At 39.6% G+C, this 17,894-nt stretch overlaps 1 protein-coding gene across 1 annotated transcript in view; it reads left to right on the top strand.

Moving 5' to 3' along the window:
• ptprfa (protein tyrosine phosphatase receptor type Fa) overlaps nt 1–17,894 on the top strand; it is a 363,596-nt gene that overhangs the window by 235,593 nt on the left and 110,109 nt on the right. The window contains exons 19-23 of the mRNA XM_026323606.1: nt 1,937–2,034; nt 7,583–7,706; nt 7,833–8,008; nt 13,601–13,720; nt 14,288–14,442. Of these exons, the coding sequence (XP_026179391.1) occupies nt 1,937–2,034; nt 7,583–7,706; nt 7,833–8,008; nt 13,601–13,720; nt 14,288–14,442 (673 nt within the window). The remainder of the gene's footprint in view (nt 1–1,936; nt 2,035–7,582; nt 7,707–7,832; nt 8,009–13,600; nt 13,721–14,287; nt 14,443–17,894) is intronic.

The raw sequence follows: 17,894 nt of genomic DNA, 5'->3' as shown, positions 1-17,894 counted from the left end.
AATGAAAACACCCAAATGGACACAGCCCAGGGCTCCAAAGACCAGAGCATTGTTGAGACTAAGTGTCTGAGGACTTTAGGAGTATGGAGATATTTCGAGTATTTAAAGTCTGACAAGAAGCAGGGTAGGATGCACTGCAAAACATACGTGAATATTTGACAGGAATATACGAATGTTTCACTAAAAACAGCTACTAACACTATAACCTTTTACCACCTAAAGCAGCGCCATCCTGTTAGCACATAAAATGCAAGACTTTACAGTCCCAGAGCCAAGCAAGATTTAGTCTTCATTTATTTATTTGGAAGTGACCAAAGGATTTAGTTTCTGTTCTTCTATAGAATGAGAAGCTTTAATGCTTTAGCTGTAAATTCAAGATTTGTGAATTAAGATTTTGAAATACAGTTGTATAATGTACTATGTTTATAAGAAAATTAAAATTTAAATTTAAATTAACATTTATCTTTACATGTCACTTAGGAGTAAAAAGGAACCTTTAACCTTGACTGAAATAGTGCTTTGGTTTATACCATGATATATATCGATATCAATATAAAAAAAATGATCAAGATAAGATTTTTTTTTCCATATTGCCCAGCCAAATCTGCCCCTACTCTGAACACCTTGTGAGCTTTTGAATGACATTTCAATGCATTGAAAGTTTGAATCTACCAATGCACCCACTAACAAATAGTTACTTTTCATGATTTTAGATAATTTTGTTAATTCCTTTTACATAAGATAGATGCTAGACAAAAATGAACTATGATTTAGGCAGACAAAAACTGTGTATTTCTCTGCCTGTGACAAGAGTTTTGCTAGATGTTTCCACAGGCTGTTCATGTTTTGGATCTAACATGCAAAAGACTTAGCTTCTGATTGGCTGAACACATCTGATCCAGGTAATCATCACTCAGTTGGGCAGGAATAGTTGGAAGACTGGCAGTAAAATGGCCTTTGACCACAATCAGGTGTGAGCAAGTTTTTTGTGTTGTACAAAGCATTGTAAAAATTATAAGTCTTCACCCGTTTGAAGACCTTTGATGTCTCTATCAATCCTATAATTCATCCAATGCTTGTCACAATATTTTAGCTCGTGGTGGACAGTCTGTCAGTCGACCAAAATTACAATCTTCATTCTACTGTTACAGCTAAAATCTGAAGTCACTTATTTGTGCTAGGATGCAATAAATATTGAGAAATATGCCATATACTGCAGTAGATACAGAGTACAAAATAGACATCCAGCTTCTTCTACACTGCTCCCTGTGTTCTTTTCTTTCCTAATGCTTTCTTCTAACTGACCCTGTGCTGTTTGTTTTGCCTGATGTTTACTCCACAGGTTCCAGTGCCCTCAGTTGCCCAAATGCTCCAAGTTAGTTTTCATTCCTCTTGTGTGTTACTAATGTTTCCTCACCATTCCCCTCCTTTCCTTTATGTTTTATACAGCAGTCATTTCAACTGGAGCCTTCTTAATTAATGCTGTACCACCGCCTATTCTCCTTGCTCTCCATGTCAGCCATTTACACTGAAGATTATCATCAAAACTGAAAGATGAAATAAAATAGAGTAGGGAAACATTAAAAAATAAGAGTAATCTTTATTTAAAGAGTATATTGTTGAATCACAAACGCCTGTGTGATACTCTTTCCACCCACCTATTGCTTTTTGGAATTATTTCAACCAATCAGCATGCTTATTGATGTTATGTTATTATGTCATTTATGTTATTATGTTATGTTATTGCATGCTGATGAAGGACTGCATAGTCAGATGTCACCCCTCTGCACACAGCATCCTCACCCTATATCACTGTAACAAGTTAGCTCTGAGCCTTCAACATGCATCTGCACTCTGGTTACATTGTTCAGTTCGTGTGTGTGTGTGTGTGTGTGTATTTAACAAACTGTACTCACTGTTACACCTCCTCATTTAGGAATGAGGGAACATCCTCCCATTGCTACTTGTGACCTGGCTGACCACATAGAGAGACTCAAGGCCAATGACAGTCTGCACTTCTCTCAGGAATATGAGGTATCTTATACATGGTGCCCAAGTAAAGCAACACACACATTTCAGCTATAGTTAAAAATGATTGAGCCTGGGTTAGAGATACAGTGCATTCCGAAGGTATTCAGAACCATTCCCTTTTTCAATTTTATGTTGCAGCCTGATTCTACAATTGTTTAATTTGTTTTCCTTATTTATCTACCACATAATGACAAAGTCAAAACAAAATTTTAAGAATGTTTGTAAATTAAAAAGGAAAAACTGAAATGTCACATTTACATAAGTATTCAGATCCTTTACTCAGTACTTAGTTGAAGCATATTTGACGGCAATTACATCATCAAGTCTTTTTGGGTATGACGCAACAAGCTGTGCACACCTGGATTGGGGGATTTTCTGACATTCTTCTTTGCAAATCCTCTCAATGTCGATCAGGTTGGATGGGGTCCCTCAACCCTGACCAGGCTCCCAGTCACTGCTGCTGAAAAAGACCCCCATAGCATGATGCTGCCACCACCATGTTTCATTGTTGGGATGGTATTGGGCATCTGGTAACAGGTGCCTGGTTTCGTCCAGACATAACGTTTAGAATTAAGGCCTAACAGTTCAATCTTGGTTTCATCAGACCGGAAAATCTTGTTTCTCACAGTCTCTGTGAGACTGCGGGTGCACCATCTGACGTCAGTCCAACAAGTTTATCCCAAGGCAGCCTCATTTCATTTACACATTTGGATACCTCTTCAAAGATTTCTTTTCCTGTGGTTGTGCCATGCATTGATTTTAATCCCAAAAGTTCCTCTGTAACACACAGACTCGAGTCCAGTCCACGGATGAAGATTGACAGCTGGGCAGTATCAGATGTGTCACTGCTCTCATCCGCAGCAAGAGAGTATGCGATAATATCTTTTCCCTTTTCCATCAGCTGTTTGTGTAGATTGGTGGCGAGCTCACACGTACGCTCAGCCACAGTGTTTCTGCTCAGGCTCACATTTAAAAATGCTTGCTTTTTATCTGGGCACACGATGTCGCAAACTTTGACCATGCACTTTTTTCTCCCTCATTAAAGGGCCCGGCTGATTTTGCAATCTCTTCTACCACAGTAAAACTAGCCTTTACAGCAGCCTCACTTTGTGATTTTGCTTTTGTGAACATAGTCTGCCGTGAGACTTTTTTTCATCTCCTCTACCTTCTGGAGCTTGTGCTTTACGTCCAGGTCCTTGTACTTGTCATGGTGTTTCGTTTCATAGTGTCTTCTTATATTATATTCTTTTGTTACAGCCATGCTGATGCCGCACACAAGACAAACAGGTCTTTCCTTTACATTCGTGAACATATTAGTTTCAATTTAAAATTTAAATTCTTATCAGCTCCTCGCCCCGAGTACGTCAAGTCTCTGGATGTTGTTGGGCTGTCATGGCTGACACGACTGTGCAACATCGCGTGGCATTCAGGGACAGTACCCCTGGATTGACAGATTGGTGGTCCCTATTTTTAAGAAGGAACACACCCTCCGGTCGCCTAACTACAGAGGGATCACACTCCTCAGCCTCCCTGGGAAGGTCTATGCCAGGGTGCCGGAGAGGAGGATCCGGCCGGTGGTCGAACCTCAGATCCAGGAGGAACAATGCGGTTTCCGTCCCGGCCGTGGAATACTGGACCAGCTCTACACCCTCTCGATGGTTCATGGGAGTTTGCCCAACCAGGTAACATGTGTTTTGTGGACTTGGAGAAGGCATTCGACCGGGTCCCTCGTGACATCCTGTGGGAGGTGCTCCAGGAGTATGGGGTCCGGGGACCTTTGCTGAGGGTTATCCAGTCTCTGTACAAATGGAGCAGGAGCTTGGTTCGCATTGCCGGTAGTAAGTCAGACCTGTTCCCAGTGCACGTTGGACTCCGGCAGGGCTGCCCTTTGTCACCGGTTCTGTTCATTACTTTTATGGACAGAATTTCTAGGCGCAGCCACGGGCCGGAGGGAGTCCAGTTCGGGGACCACAGAATTTCATCTCTGGTTTTTGCAGATGATGTTGTCCTGTTGGCTCCATCGAGCCGGGATCTCCAGCGTGCGGTGGGGAGGTTTGCAATCGAGTGTGAAGCGGCTGGGATGAGAATCAGCACCTCCAAGTCCGAGGCCATGGTACTCAACCGGAAAAAGGTGGTTTGCCATCTCCAGGCCAGGGGAGAGATCCTGCCTCAGGTGGAGGAGTTTAAGTATCTCGGGGTCTTGTTCACGAGTGAGGGAAGGACGGAGCGTGAGATTGACAGACGGATTGGGGCATCGACAGCAGTAATGCGGTCAGTGTACCGGTCTGTTGTGGTGAAGAAGGAGCTAAGCAGGAAGGCGAAGGTCTCGATTTACCGGTCAATCTACGTTCCTACCCTCACCTATGGTCATGAGCCTTGGATCATGACCGAAAGGACAAGATCGCGGATACAAGTGGCTGAAATGACCTTCCTCCGCAGGGTGGCCGGGCGCTCCCTTAGAGATAGGGTGAGGAGCTTGGTCACCCGGGAGGAGCTCGGAATAGAGCCGCTGCTCTTCCACATCAAGAGGAGTCAGTTGAGGTGGCTCAGGCATCTGTTTCGGATGCCTCCTGGGTGCCTCCCTGGGGAGGTGTTCCGGGCATGTCCCACCGGGAGGAGGGCCCGGGGAAGACCCAGGACACGCTTGAGGGACTATGTCTCCCGGCTGGCCTGGGAACGCCTCAGTGTCCCCCCGGAAGAGCTGGAGGAAGTGTCCAGGGAGAAGGAAGTCTGGGTATCCCTGTTTTGGCTACTGCCCCCGTGACCCGGCCCGGATAAGCGGAAGAAGATGGATGGAACTTTATTCACAAAAAACTACATTACTGTACAAAATGACCTGTATTTTTATAGCAGTTACAGTGCACACTTTCTACTAAAACTCAGAGATCAGTCTGGGGTGAAGCAACTTGGGACAATGTCATTCCCTGCTCAAAGTAAAATATATATAGTTTTTTAAATGACCCTACAGGTTTTCTTTTCCTTTAAGGAATCGCTATTTGTTTCAGCTAGGCCAGGGATATGTATATATGTGTATAAATGTATATTTACCAATGCACATGTAGAAAATCAACATCCTATTTTCTCACAAAATACCTCCAACAGTACATTTTCCCACTACTTTTTTCTTGAGATGTTTCTGCTCTTTTATAGGGCTGGCTAAATGTTGCAGTGTTAAATTCAGCATTGGTTTAAAAAAAATGGTGCTAAGTATGCATGAATTCTCAGCCTCCTTTCCAAGAATAATTTTTCACTGCCTTTACCTACTGTAAAAACAGTGAGGGATTATGACTTGTTGATGTTCTACAAAGGAAGGTAATTTGCATTTAAAGTGGGGAATTTTCAAGCAAATAAACCAGGACAGATGGATGTACTATTTATGCACAGCAGAAGAATGAGTACAAATAAATTATGAAATCTGAATCACCTTTTCTACCTTTTTTTCTTATCCACTGGTGAAATGGAAGGAACTTTTTAAGAGACAGCATGTTGTATTTGTCATAAAAGGTAATATTCAATTCATATTAGATTAACTTAGTGAGCCTTGCTTCAAATATGAGCTGTTGCTAAAAAAAAAAAAAGCAGTATATTTAAATCAGAATATTAAGATGAAACAGTGAAACTATGGTCCCATGTAGTTGTTTCAGAGACAAATATACATTCTAAGAAAATATAGAATATATAAATAAATAAATTTGACCCAGTGGAGAGGTGGCTACTTAAAAAAGCTAAATCAAAATCTTAAAAAAAATCCTAAAAAACAGAATAACTAACTTCAGCAAATACCCCAAATCATAATATGTCTATGTTCAAGTGAAACAGCCCTCTAGCAGCCCTGTGTGATAAATATTATGCAACACCACTGTTTCTCATTTCCAACTGACTTTCAGTGCTGTAATCATGAGAGCCACTATCCCTCAAGCTATGATAATAAAGGTCCCCTACCCTAACATAATCATTCTAACCTTTTGGAGTCTTGAGCTTGCCCATTCTGAGTACTTTGTTTTTATCTTCATATACAACATTAGAAACTAGAAAATTGCAGTGTGAATGCTGAAAGCTGAATGAACAATGGTGAAAATGGCTGAAATGCATTGCTGAATAAACTGAAGGCTGAAATACAATGCTGAAGAATCCTGGAAGCTGAAATGTAAAATTGGAGTTTCAAGCTTAACTTGTTTAGCTAAAAAACTATTCAACATTTCTGAAAAGGGTGGAAAGAGAATGATATGATGTAGAAATTGCTGAAGAATGGAGTGTTAAACTAATATAAAAGAAGTGCAGGAATTTGGCAGTGTTCTGCTTCAGACTCATCTCACCTTGAGCTAAGATATGAACTTTAATTTTGAATATTTGTTATTCTTTGGAACACTGCATTAACTTCCTGTAAATAACTGTAGACTTTTATTGTGGAAGTCCAACCATGTCCTCCTGAAGAAGACACCAAGCCTGACATTTAAAATGGCTGTTTGCCAATTACAAAATTCTATTTTAATGTCATGTTGCTGTTTCAGGACTTTTATTTTGAAAGAATGCTATAAAAAGGCTTTTATTTTGAATGGAGAGAGTGTTGCAGGAGACTCACATGATCACAGATTACAATGCTAACTCTATTTTCAAAATTCATTATACTTTACAAGGTGTAATAACTTCTTACTTCTTACAAATAACTGTAGTCTTTTATTGTGAAAGGTCAGACATGGCCTCCTGGGAGAAGACACCATGGCTGATATTAAAAACACCCTAAGTCAGTGTCTAAAGCTGTAGGCGAATAGCCAAAGTCTATTTTAAGCTCATATTAGTGTTTGTGGGCTTTTATTTTGAAAAAGGCTATATAAAGGCTTTTATTTTGAAAGGACAAAGTGCTGCAGGACACTCAAGTGATCTTAGATTACAATCATAACTTTGTTTTGAATATTCATTATACTTTACAAAGGTATAATAAGTTCCTACATATAACTAGACTTTTATTGTCAAAGGTCGGACATGGCCTCCTGGGAGAAGACACCATGGCTGATGTTGAAAACATCCTAAGTCAGTGTCTAAAGCTGTATGCCAATAGCCAAAGTCCATTTTAAGCTCATTTTATTATTTCTTGGCTTTTATTTTGAAAGAATCCAGAACAAAGCCTTTTATTTTGAAAGTGCTGCATCACATTCTCTATTTTGCACAGGCCTGCACGTGGATAAAAACGTTTCACACGTTTTCCCCTCTGTTTTCCTCTTTGCTGTAATTAAAAATAAAAATTACCACAAGCCTTTATATGTGAATTTATGATATAATCCTTGTGTCCAAACAGTCCATTATGTATCCAGGAGGCTTAAAGATTATTCTGGCCTGAGAAAAAAAAAAAGGAAAATGGAGGAAGGAGGAAAAAGGAGGAAAGATTCAGATTTCAGCATCACATGTATTGTTGTGGAATTTTTACTTTGAGCTCTGATTTTAAACCACGAAAAAGAATACAGGCACAATTTAAATAGATGGTTACTTGTTCTTTGTCCCTCCCTTTTCTGTATATCCATCTCTCTGTCTCTTCCTCTCTTCTGTATGTCAGTCTATTGATCCAGGACAGCAGTTCAAGTGGGAGCACTCCAACCTGGAGGTTAACAAGCCAAAGAACCGCTACGCAAACGTTATCGCCTATGACCACTCCAGGATTGTCCTTACACCAGTGGATGGTGAGAGATACATATTCAGACATCTCATGAGATGGGACTATATATATATTGTAAAAATTCTCAAATAGTGGTTGGCTGCAATTTTAATATGCTTGCTAACTTTGTCCAAATTGGTCCTCACTAAAGGAGTTCCAGGAAGCGACTATATCAACGCCAACTATATTGATGGCTACAGGAGGCAGAATGCTTACATTGCTACACAGGGGCCACTGCCAGAGACATTAAGTGATTTCTGGAGGATGGTGTGGGAGCAGAGAAGTTGCACCATCATAATGATGACCCATCTAGAAGAGAAGTCCCGGGTAAGCCTCTAATTTTGAGAAATAGCAAAAGGAATACTCTGATGAGTCTTGGTTTACTACTACTGGTTTACACAATTCAAAGCAGACACAAAGCACAATAAAACAATAAAACTGCTGTATATATCTTCACGTTCAGCAACTTTCACTGCAACTCTTTGGAAAAAAATCTACTACAAGTTAAAATTTTTGAGCCATTATAGTACAAATGAGGGCTGTCCATTATAACACAATAGCACATAAAAACTGTTATCCAAGTAGGTGTACACAATACCCAAACAGCGGTTCACAAGTGCAAGATGGGATGGCTAGGAGAGGAGTGCCCCATTCCAGTGTGAATTTCCAGTATTACAGATGAGCTACACTCTGCAACAGCATCACACTGCTGGAGGACATGAAGTATGAGGCATTCACAGCCACTCACATGGCAAATGGGAGGTAGCAAGGTCACTCACAGGGCATAAGGGCACCACTCACACTGTTAGTAACTCTGCAACCAAAGGGCAAAACGGAGTGCCACAGAAGCATGCCCTTATTATGGCATGCTATTATTGTGATGCAGACCATTAGCCTTCTCCTAGAGCCAATAACACCTGTCTGTGGTTCAGCCAGAAGTTCAGGAAATAGTACAGTAGTAACGATTCAAAGTGTCTGCCACGATCACTTGCCACTTTTACTGTGACTGTTCATCATTTATACTGCAGCACAGCATGTGTTACACTATAATGTCTGTAGGTGGTGCTCAGCTTACACTCACACATACCGTACCCTGCACATGCACAGACCCATAGCTGTGCAGCTGTGTAGCCCATACTATAATAAATGCGTACTTAGAAACTGACGTAAAGAAAAATCCCCATGGTCTAGGTTTGCTTTAAACTGTGATTATTGTGTGTAAATCTTGTGTGACTTTACTAATATTTTATAAAGTTTCGCTTGACTTCATCAGGACAATCAGCCAACCCTCTTTCCTAAAACATTAATGTGCAACTAAACAGCATAGATATGTTTTGTATGTATTTGATTGGGTGATTATATTCTGCACTTCAAGATAGAAAATATTTTTAATTTTCATTGTAAGACTGCACATAATAAAACTTAAATAAAATGTCTGCTGCAGTCAGAAAATTGACTTTTGTGCTGGCAGATCAGATATTTTGGCAGTATTGCAACATATACTACTTGCTAGGCATTAAACGGCAGGCAGGCACAGTTAGACAAACTGGTGACCATAGTGGAGCATTTAGCAGCTAAAGAGCAGATGATGACCAGATGGCCCGAAACTAGCAAATTAACTAAATTGTAAATCTGGGAAAAATTAGATTTATTTCACACACTGTATCTAAAGTGACTATTCCATCACCATTGTGGCTTAGAGTCATAATAATTGCATAATAAGCTATGCAGTTCTCTTGGTGCTTTGCTCTTTAACCAGAGAAAAGTTTATTAGTGTATTCTTTTTGTATTCCAGCCATCACCAAGTAAAACATGTCAAAAATCTCATAAAGGTTGCCATGTCATTACTATTTTCCCATTTACCCTTACATGGGTAAATGGGAAAATAAAAATAGTTAATAAATAGTTAATAGTTAATAATAGTTAATAAAAATAGTTTCTTCGATCCAGCCTCCCACGCCAACGCATGACATACCCACAAACATTCTGTCACCTCCCAAGCTCTTACAAGTTATAGACACTTTTGTCCCCTATAGAATTCTATGTAATTTATGAGTTACTTCTCAAACTGCCTGTGTTCACCATCACATATAAACTCAACTGATAGATATCTGTACAATGTTCCCTCAACATTATGTAGCTCACCTAACAATAATTCACATATTGGGTTTATAAACATCACATATCAATACTGATCTATGATTTTATCCAGACTATCCATCCATCCATCTTCTATACCTGCTTTTCCTGGTTCAGGGTCACGGGGATCTGCTGGAGCCTATCCCAGCTCTCTCTCGGGTGGAAGGCAGGTCACCAGTCAGACAGACAACCTCACACACTCACTCCTACGGGCAATTTTAGAGTCACCAATCAACCTAACATGCATGTTTTTTGGACTGTGGGAGGAAACCGGAGTACCCGGAGTAAACCCACGCAAGCACAGGGAGAACATGCAAACTCCACACAGAAAGGCCGGGATGCGAACCCACGACCTTCTTGCTGTGAGGCAACAGTGCTAACCACTCAGCCACCATGCTGCCCTTTATCCAGACTACAATATTGATATTTTTATTCTATGGCTTTTTAAAAATTAAACCAAGTACTAAGTACTAAGGCTGGTGGCCGCATCAGTCTTCTATTCAATTCTGGATTTGTTCTTTCCATGCCCACCAAAGTCTTCCAGTTGCATAGTTCACATACCATCTAACCACACTTCCACAAATTGCCACAATTAAAAATAGTTTTTCCTTAATTAACTGCCTAACAATTTTCAGATTTCAGATATCCTCAAAATGCAAGTGTCCACTTAAAGACATTTCATTAAGTATTCCTGTTTGGTACAGGAATTTCACAAGGTTTCATTGTTTTTCACTATTATGTCAATATACACTGATGACTTTTAGTTATACATCTCAATGAAATTTGATGATTATTCCACAATACACATTCTGCAAATGGGTTTTTTCTGCTGTCCAGCAATGGATATCAGCAGAAATTCTGCCTTTATTCTGCTTGTTATTAGTTTTCCATATCTTTGATAGCATTATAATTGCTTGAAATGGAATTTAAATAATTGTGCCATTACCCAAATAATAAAACAAAAAGTCTAGATATACCCTTTGAAAACTCCCATTCTTTGTAGGCCTCTATCAGATCTGTAGCAAAAGCAGTAATTTTACACCTTTGTAATATTGCAAAAATCAAATCATGTCTGACTTCATCTAATGCTGAAACACCAGTTCATGCACCTCTCAGCTCGACAGTTGTAATGCACTCTTTTCTCGGCTTTCATGAAACCAAAATACAGCTGCTAGAATTATAACAAAAAAATAAAAGATTTGAACATATAGCTCTCATTTTGGCATCCTTACTTTTGCTTCCTGTTCATTTTCAAGCAGATTTCAAAGTTTCATTGTTATAGGATTCATCACCGCAATTAAAATGTGTTAAGTCTGCATGAGACATGCAGCTGACATGTACAGTGTGCTGATGTGAAATACATTGTAAATACATTTCAAATCTGCACTTGAGTGTGCCATGTTCCCACAATGGAGGATGGTTGTTAATTTCCAACTGACAGACTGATTGTTTATTGGTCATTTAAACCTCAACATGTGATAATTTTTGAACAAAAATATCCTCTAACCTCAACAATGTAGTTATTTTAACCCAAACCAAACCAAACCAGAATATTGTTAACATCTTAACACTGATAAAGCTTGTTTTCAACAGCAATGTGTAAGAGTTTTGGAAACACAAATGTCATCCTGCTGATAGAGGCATCAAACCACACAAAGCGCTTCAATATTTTGTTCTATAGATCATTAACAAATTCACCAGTACATTGTACTCTGTACTCTACCACTCCAGTAGTTAGTATTTTCTGACAAATTTAGATGGATTTTGTCATGTTATTTTGGTTCTTGTTTTCCTATTTCACCTAGTTTAGTTTCTAGGTAGCTTTATGTTCAATTACCATGATTAGTTGCACCTGTGTTTCACTGATCTTTTGTTTCACATTCTTTCTCCTCCAAACACAATGAGTAGAGTTTTTACCAAAAAGTTCTATTTTGGTTTCATCTGACCATATGACATTCTCCCAATCCTCTTCTGGATCATCCAAATGCTCTCTAGCAAACTTCAGACGGGCCTGGACATGTACTGGCTTAAGCAGGGCGGCACGTCTGGCATTGCAGGATTTGAGTCCCTGGTGGCGTAGTGTGTTACTGATGGTAGCCTTCGTTACTTTGGTCCCAGCTCTCTGCAGGTCTTTCACTAGGTCCCCCTGTGTGGTTCTGGGATTTTTGCTCACCATTCTTGTGATCATTTTGACCCCACGGGGTGAGATCTTGCATGGAGCCCCAGATCGAGGGAGATTATCAGTGCTCCCACAGTTGATTTCTTCACACCAAGCTGCTACCCATTGCAGATTCAGTCTTCCCAGCCTGGTGCAGGTCTACAATTTTGTTTCTTGTGTCCTTTGACAGCTCTCTGGTTTTGGCCATAGTGGCTGTTACGGCCCCTGAGGTGCCGTTTGACAATCTTCTGGTAAACCCTTGAAAGTTGGCTAGTGACGTACGAGGTGCGTCAGCTGAGACGCGCCATTCAATCACTGCACCCGGTATATAAAGACCGGAAAAGCTTTACTCAGGCGGTGAACTGGGATTTTATGTGAACAGTTCTCCCACTTCGAAACTCTCTGACTGTTTGTGTAGCTTTACGCTTAGTTTTGTACTTACGTGTGTGTGCAAACGCCATTTGCACGTGTTGAGTACTTTGTGTTAGTAATCGCTGTTTATTGTAAATAATGTCTTTTGTGTTTTGTTTTGTACTTCACTTATGGTAACGTGTTTTGAGGTGATACTCTCATTGTTGGTTTGCGAAATGGTGTTGTCAGTGTTTTCTCACTATTATTGATAGAATAAATGTCACAACAGAAAATTCATTACGTGAGCCGTACCATCTACCTTCATTCTTCCACCTTCCCTTATCCTTTAACCTTATGTGAAGTCTCATTCGGGCTGGGACGTAACAGTGGCGTTTGGAGTGTGACTGTTTGAGGCTGTGGACAGGTGTCTTTTGTACTGATAACGAGTTCAAACAGGTGCCATTAATACAGGTAACGAGTGGAGGACAGAGGAGCCTCTTACAGAAGAAGTTACAGGTCTGTGAGAGCCAGAAATCTTGGTTGTTTGTTGGTGACCAAATACTTATTTTCCACCATAATTTGCAAATAAATTCTTTAAAAATCAGACAATGTGATTTTCTGGATTTTTTTTTCTCATTTTGTCTCTCATAGTTGAGGTATACCTATGATGAAAATTACAGGCCTCTCTCATCTTTTTAAGTGGGAGAACTTGCACAATTGGTGGCTGACTAAATACTTTTTTGCCCCATTGTATATATACCTGCCGGTTTCCTTTACTCTTTGCCAGATTATTGTGTGTGTTTGCCATGTCTACCTTGTTGCCACATCTGCCACGGTTACGAAGTTCTTGTCTGGTTACCACATCACTACTCCTGAGTTTTCTGTGCCTGCCCGAGTTGGGTTTTTATTTTCCACATTGGACATCCAATTGTTGTCTGCACTTGGGCCCTGTACAAATCCTTCTAAAAACACAATAAATATTTGGACATATACAGTGGTTAATGAATTTATTCAACCACCAGTCATAAAAAAGAAAAATACGGATATTGTCTTGTTGAAAACAAAACATTTTATTGTCTCATAGGCTGACAGAAGTAAAAAGTAAAGTGTAACATTAACCAATAAAAAAATATTTTTCCATTAAGGAATGCAAGAAAATACTAATATTGTTACAGCAGCAGTGGAAAAATCATTCTCATCACTTGGTGGTTTTTTACTCCTTATATGCCACCATGACTATTGTTTGTGAAAACATTTTGGTGTCTTTGCAGGTGAAGTGTGACCATTATTGGCCTAGTCGAGGGACAGAGACATATGGGATGATTCAGGTGACCATGTTGGACACTATGGACCTGGCTACATACAGTGTACGCACATTTGCTCTCTACAAGGTAAGAACTCTATGAGAACATTGTATTGTATATAGAATAGATTACATTAAATGTATTGATACCCTGGGAAAGCAGTTAAAGTAGTAAGAAAAACAATATTAATATTATTAATATTTTTACGCCGAAACTTTTCAGTCTCTTAGACTGCTGAAGCTACTCGGATGAGTTTCGACCTAAAAACTAGAAGTCCAGTTGCCATGACTCATGCGTAAAATATACTTGCCGTATTTTTGAATGACAAAAAGCCACCACTTTACCAGGTGAAGAAACCAGTCTTGCATATTTTAGAAGTATAAGAAGATTGCGTCATGCTACTTAAATGGAGAAAATGTGAAAATCTTTGCTAACTGCTATGAATAAAATTGTCCATGGATTTACTGTTAATATGATAAAATAGTACCATTCATAATGCATTTGTGAAGTATGGTAATTTCCTCATGTGAGACAATCTGATGATCAATCAGTTAGTTACTGCAATGCATTTATGGTAATGATTGATTTAAATCCTGGAATTTTAGTGTGCTGTATCACAATTTTATAAATGACAAAATCTGTATGTTCAAATAGAATGGCTCAAGTGAGAAGAGAGAGGTTCGACAGTTCCAGTTTATGGCCTGGCCTGACCATGGAGTGCCTGAATATCCCACCCCAACCCTGGCCTTCCTACGCAGAGTCAAGGCCTGTAACCCTTCAGATGTTGGACCTATGGTGGTCCACTGCAGGTAAACTACCTCTTACACGACTCAAGCTGCTTCAAATAAAGTGTGTGTCAGACCACCTAACCTGCTGTGAAATTTAATAAGGAATCCAACAATTTATGAAACCTTTTAATACTAGCAAAACAAATCAGTAATTAGGCACACTTTATGCAGTGATTGGTCAGGTGTGTGGAGGTTTGACTTTCTCTCTAAAACTTTTTTCATTCCTTTTCATTAGATTTGCATTTTTTATTCTACGCTTAACTGCTCCAGGTTCCACCCTACACTCAAAAAAATAATCCAGCCTAAAACGTTGACTTTATGTAATTTAATTACATGTAAATTTTCCATGCAATTTAATAACATAAATTCAAGGTAAGGGGTCACATTTAATGCAATGTTTTTCCTTCATGTTGTGTTGATGTCAATAAATTATGTAACTTTGTCAGATAGGATTAAATTAAGTTAATGCAAACTTTCACATAAACCTTATGTTTGTTCAAATATTTGATGTAAAGGTAATGAGATCTTCTACATAAACCTTATGCGATTATTTAATTACTTTGTGTATAGTTAAGGAGAACTTCTGCATAAACTTTGTGATTATTCAAGTATTTTACATTAAAGCAATTTATGTTAAATTGGTTATTAAACATCCTGTAATAAATCCAAATGCAATACAAAGCACAGTTCATAGAACTTTATTGCCAAGTCCAGCATAACATTACAAACATGACAGGCAAATAACAATTTGCAAAATTACAAAAATGTAAACATTTGTTCCATCTGCTACTCAAACTACAAATTATGCATCGGCAAGACATTCCACTGCCATGAAACCTGAGTAAAAGCTGTATATTTTTGTATGGTTTTCCAGTGTACATTAAACCCATCAGTACTAAAGGAAATCAAAGACCTAAGCCTTCTACTGTATTCAGTAATCTGAAGTAACAGATTTTTATCTTTACCTGAGAACTACACTGACCATGTAAAATGCAAATGTTAAAAATTCAACACCTTAAAACTTTAAGGAACACAGATTACATTAAACATTTACAATTAAGAGAAATACAAAACGGCTTGCAAGTATATTACACCAATCTGGAATACAGGCACAACATTCAGTTTTGTTCTGTACCTAAAACATCATTAAAAACTAGACGATGCAATTTCTGAAGAAATTGCGTTGGGATTGCTGATCGCCGCGAAAAGCTCGAGGCAGACCGCGTTGCCGACGCACATTTTGAATCGACCGATTGCGATAATCGAGAAATACGGACTGCAGTGAGGGTGCTTTTATTTTGAGAAAATGCTATAAACAGGCTTTTATTTTGAAAGGACAAAGAGCTGCAGGATACTCATGGGAACTCACAAAGGAATCTGGACTTTATTTTGAATATTCCTCATACTTTACAAAAATGTGATATCTTCCAATAAATAACTCTAGACTTTTATTGTGAAAGTCTCACCATGTCAAAAACCATGGCTGACAAAGAAAATGGCCTCACTTGGTACCTGAAGCTGTATGCCAATAGGTAACGTCCATTTTAATATTGAGTTGCTGTTTCAGGGCTTTTCTATTGAGAAAATGCTATTTCGGGGCTTTTATTTTGAAAGGACAAGGTGCTGCAGGAGACTCTTGGGACCTTGCAGCCAGTCATTCTTAATTACCAACCACAGACAGCTGATATGCTGCTATTGCGCAATGAGCTGCTTTGTGTTGAGTAGTTGCTATGGTGATCAAAGGCCAGAGTGAGAGGGGGAGTGACAGCACTTTACACACGCTGAGTGGAGAAACTGAGAAAACTTCACCTTACAAAATGGAGGATTACAGAAAAACTATAAGTGCTATCAATATAAGTCTATATTATATGCTATTTCGGGGCTTTTATTTTGAAAGGGCAAAGTGCTGCAGGACACTCTTGGGACCTTATACAAGAATCTGGACTTTATTTTGAATATTCCTTACAATTTACAAAAATGTAATATCTTCCTATAAATAACTGTAGACTTTTATTGTGAAAGTCTCATCATGTCAGAAACCATGGCTGACGTGGAAAATGGCCTCACTTGGTACTTGAAGCTGTATGCCAATAGGTAACGTCCGTTTTAATAGTCAGTTGCTGTTTCAGGGCTTTTTTATTGAGAAAATGCTATTTCGGGGCTTTTATTTTGAAAGGACATAGTGCTGCAGGAGACTCTTTGGACCTTGTTCAAGAATCTGGACTTTATTTTGAATATTCCTTACTATTTACGAAATTGTAATATCTTACTATAAATAACTGTAGACTTTTATTGTGAAAGTCTCACCATGTCAGAAACCATGGCTGACATGGAAAATGGCCTCACTTGGTACCTGAAGCTGTATGCCAATAGGTAACGTCCATTTTAATATTGAGTTGCTGTTTCAGGGCTTTTCTATTGAGAAAATGCTATTTCGGGGCTTTTATTTTGAAAGGACAAGGTGCTGGAGGAGACTCTTGGGACCTTGTACAAGAATCTGGACTTTATTTTGGATATTCCTTACAATTCACAAAATTGTAATGTCTTACTATATATGACTAGACTTTCTTCTGAAAGTCCAAACATGGCCTGCTGGGTAATGACACCATGGCTGACATGTAAAACAGCCACAGAGTAAAATGCTCTAAATAACTGAGAATGGTGCCCTTGTGTAACAGCATTACGCAGCCAGTCATTCTTAATTACCAACCACAGACAGCTGCTATTGTTTTGTGTTGAGCTGTTGCTATGGTGACCTATGCCCAGAGTGGGGTGAGGGTGGGGGGTGGGGAGGGTGGTACAGAGTGGTCACCATGTGAAACAGCAGTGGACATTTGGCAGCCAGTCATTCTTAATTACCAACCACAGACAGCTGCTATTGTTTTGTGTTGAGCTGTTACTATGGTGACCTATGCCCAGAGTGGGGGTGATGGTGGGGGGTGGGGAGGGTGGTACAGAGTGGTCACCATGTGAAACAGCAGTGGACATTAGGCATTCTTAATTACCAACCACAGACAGCTGATATGTTGCTATTGCTTTGTCAGCTGTGGCTATGGTCACCTATGCCTAGAGTGGGGGTGAGGGTGGGGAGTTGGGGGGGTGGTACTGAGTGGTCACCAAGTGAAACAGCAGTTGACATTTGGCAGCCAGTCATTCTTAATTACTAACCACAGACAGATGCTATGCTGCTAATGCATTGTATGTATTTGCTATGGTCACCTATGCCCAGAGTGGGGGTGAGGGTGAGGGTGGGGGGGGGGTGGTATTGAGTTATCCCCATGTGTAAAAGCAGTGGACATTATACAGCCAGTCATTCTTAATTACCAACCACAGACAGATGCTATGCTGCTATTGCTTTGTTTTGAGCTGTTGCTCTGGTGATCTATGCCCAGAGTGGGGGTGAGGGTGGGGGGGTGGTACTGAGTGGTCACCAAGTGTAACAGCAGTAGACATTTGGCAGCCAGTCATTCTTA

The sequence above is a fragment of the Mastacembelus armatus genome, chromosome 4 (genome assembly GCF_900324485.2).
Source record: "Mastacembelus armatus chromosome 4, fMasArm1.2, whole genome shotgun sequence".
Classification (NCBI taxonomy): domain Eukaryota; kingdom Metazoa; phylum Chordata; class Actinopteri; order Synbranchiformes; family Mastacembelidae; genus Mastacembelus; species Mastacembelus armatus.
The sequence above is the reverse complement of the archived record's forward strand: the minus strand, read 5'-3'. Positions and strand labels throughout refer to the sequence as shown.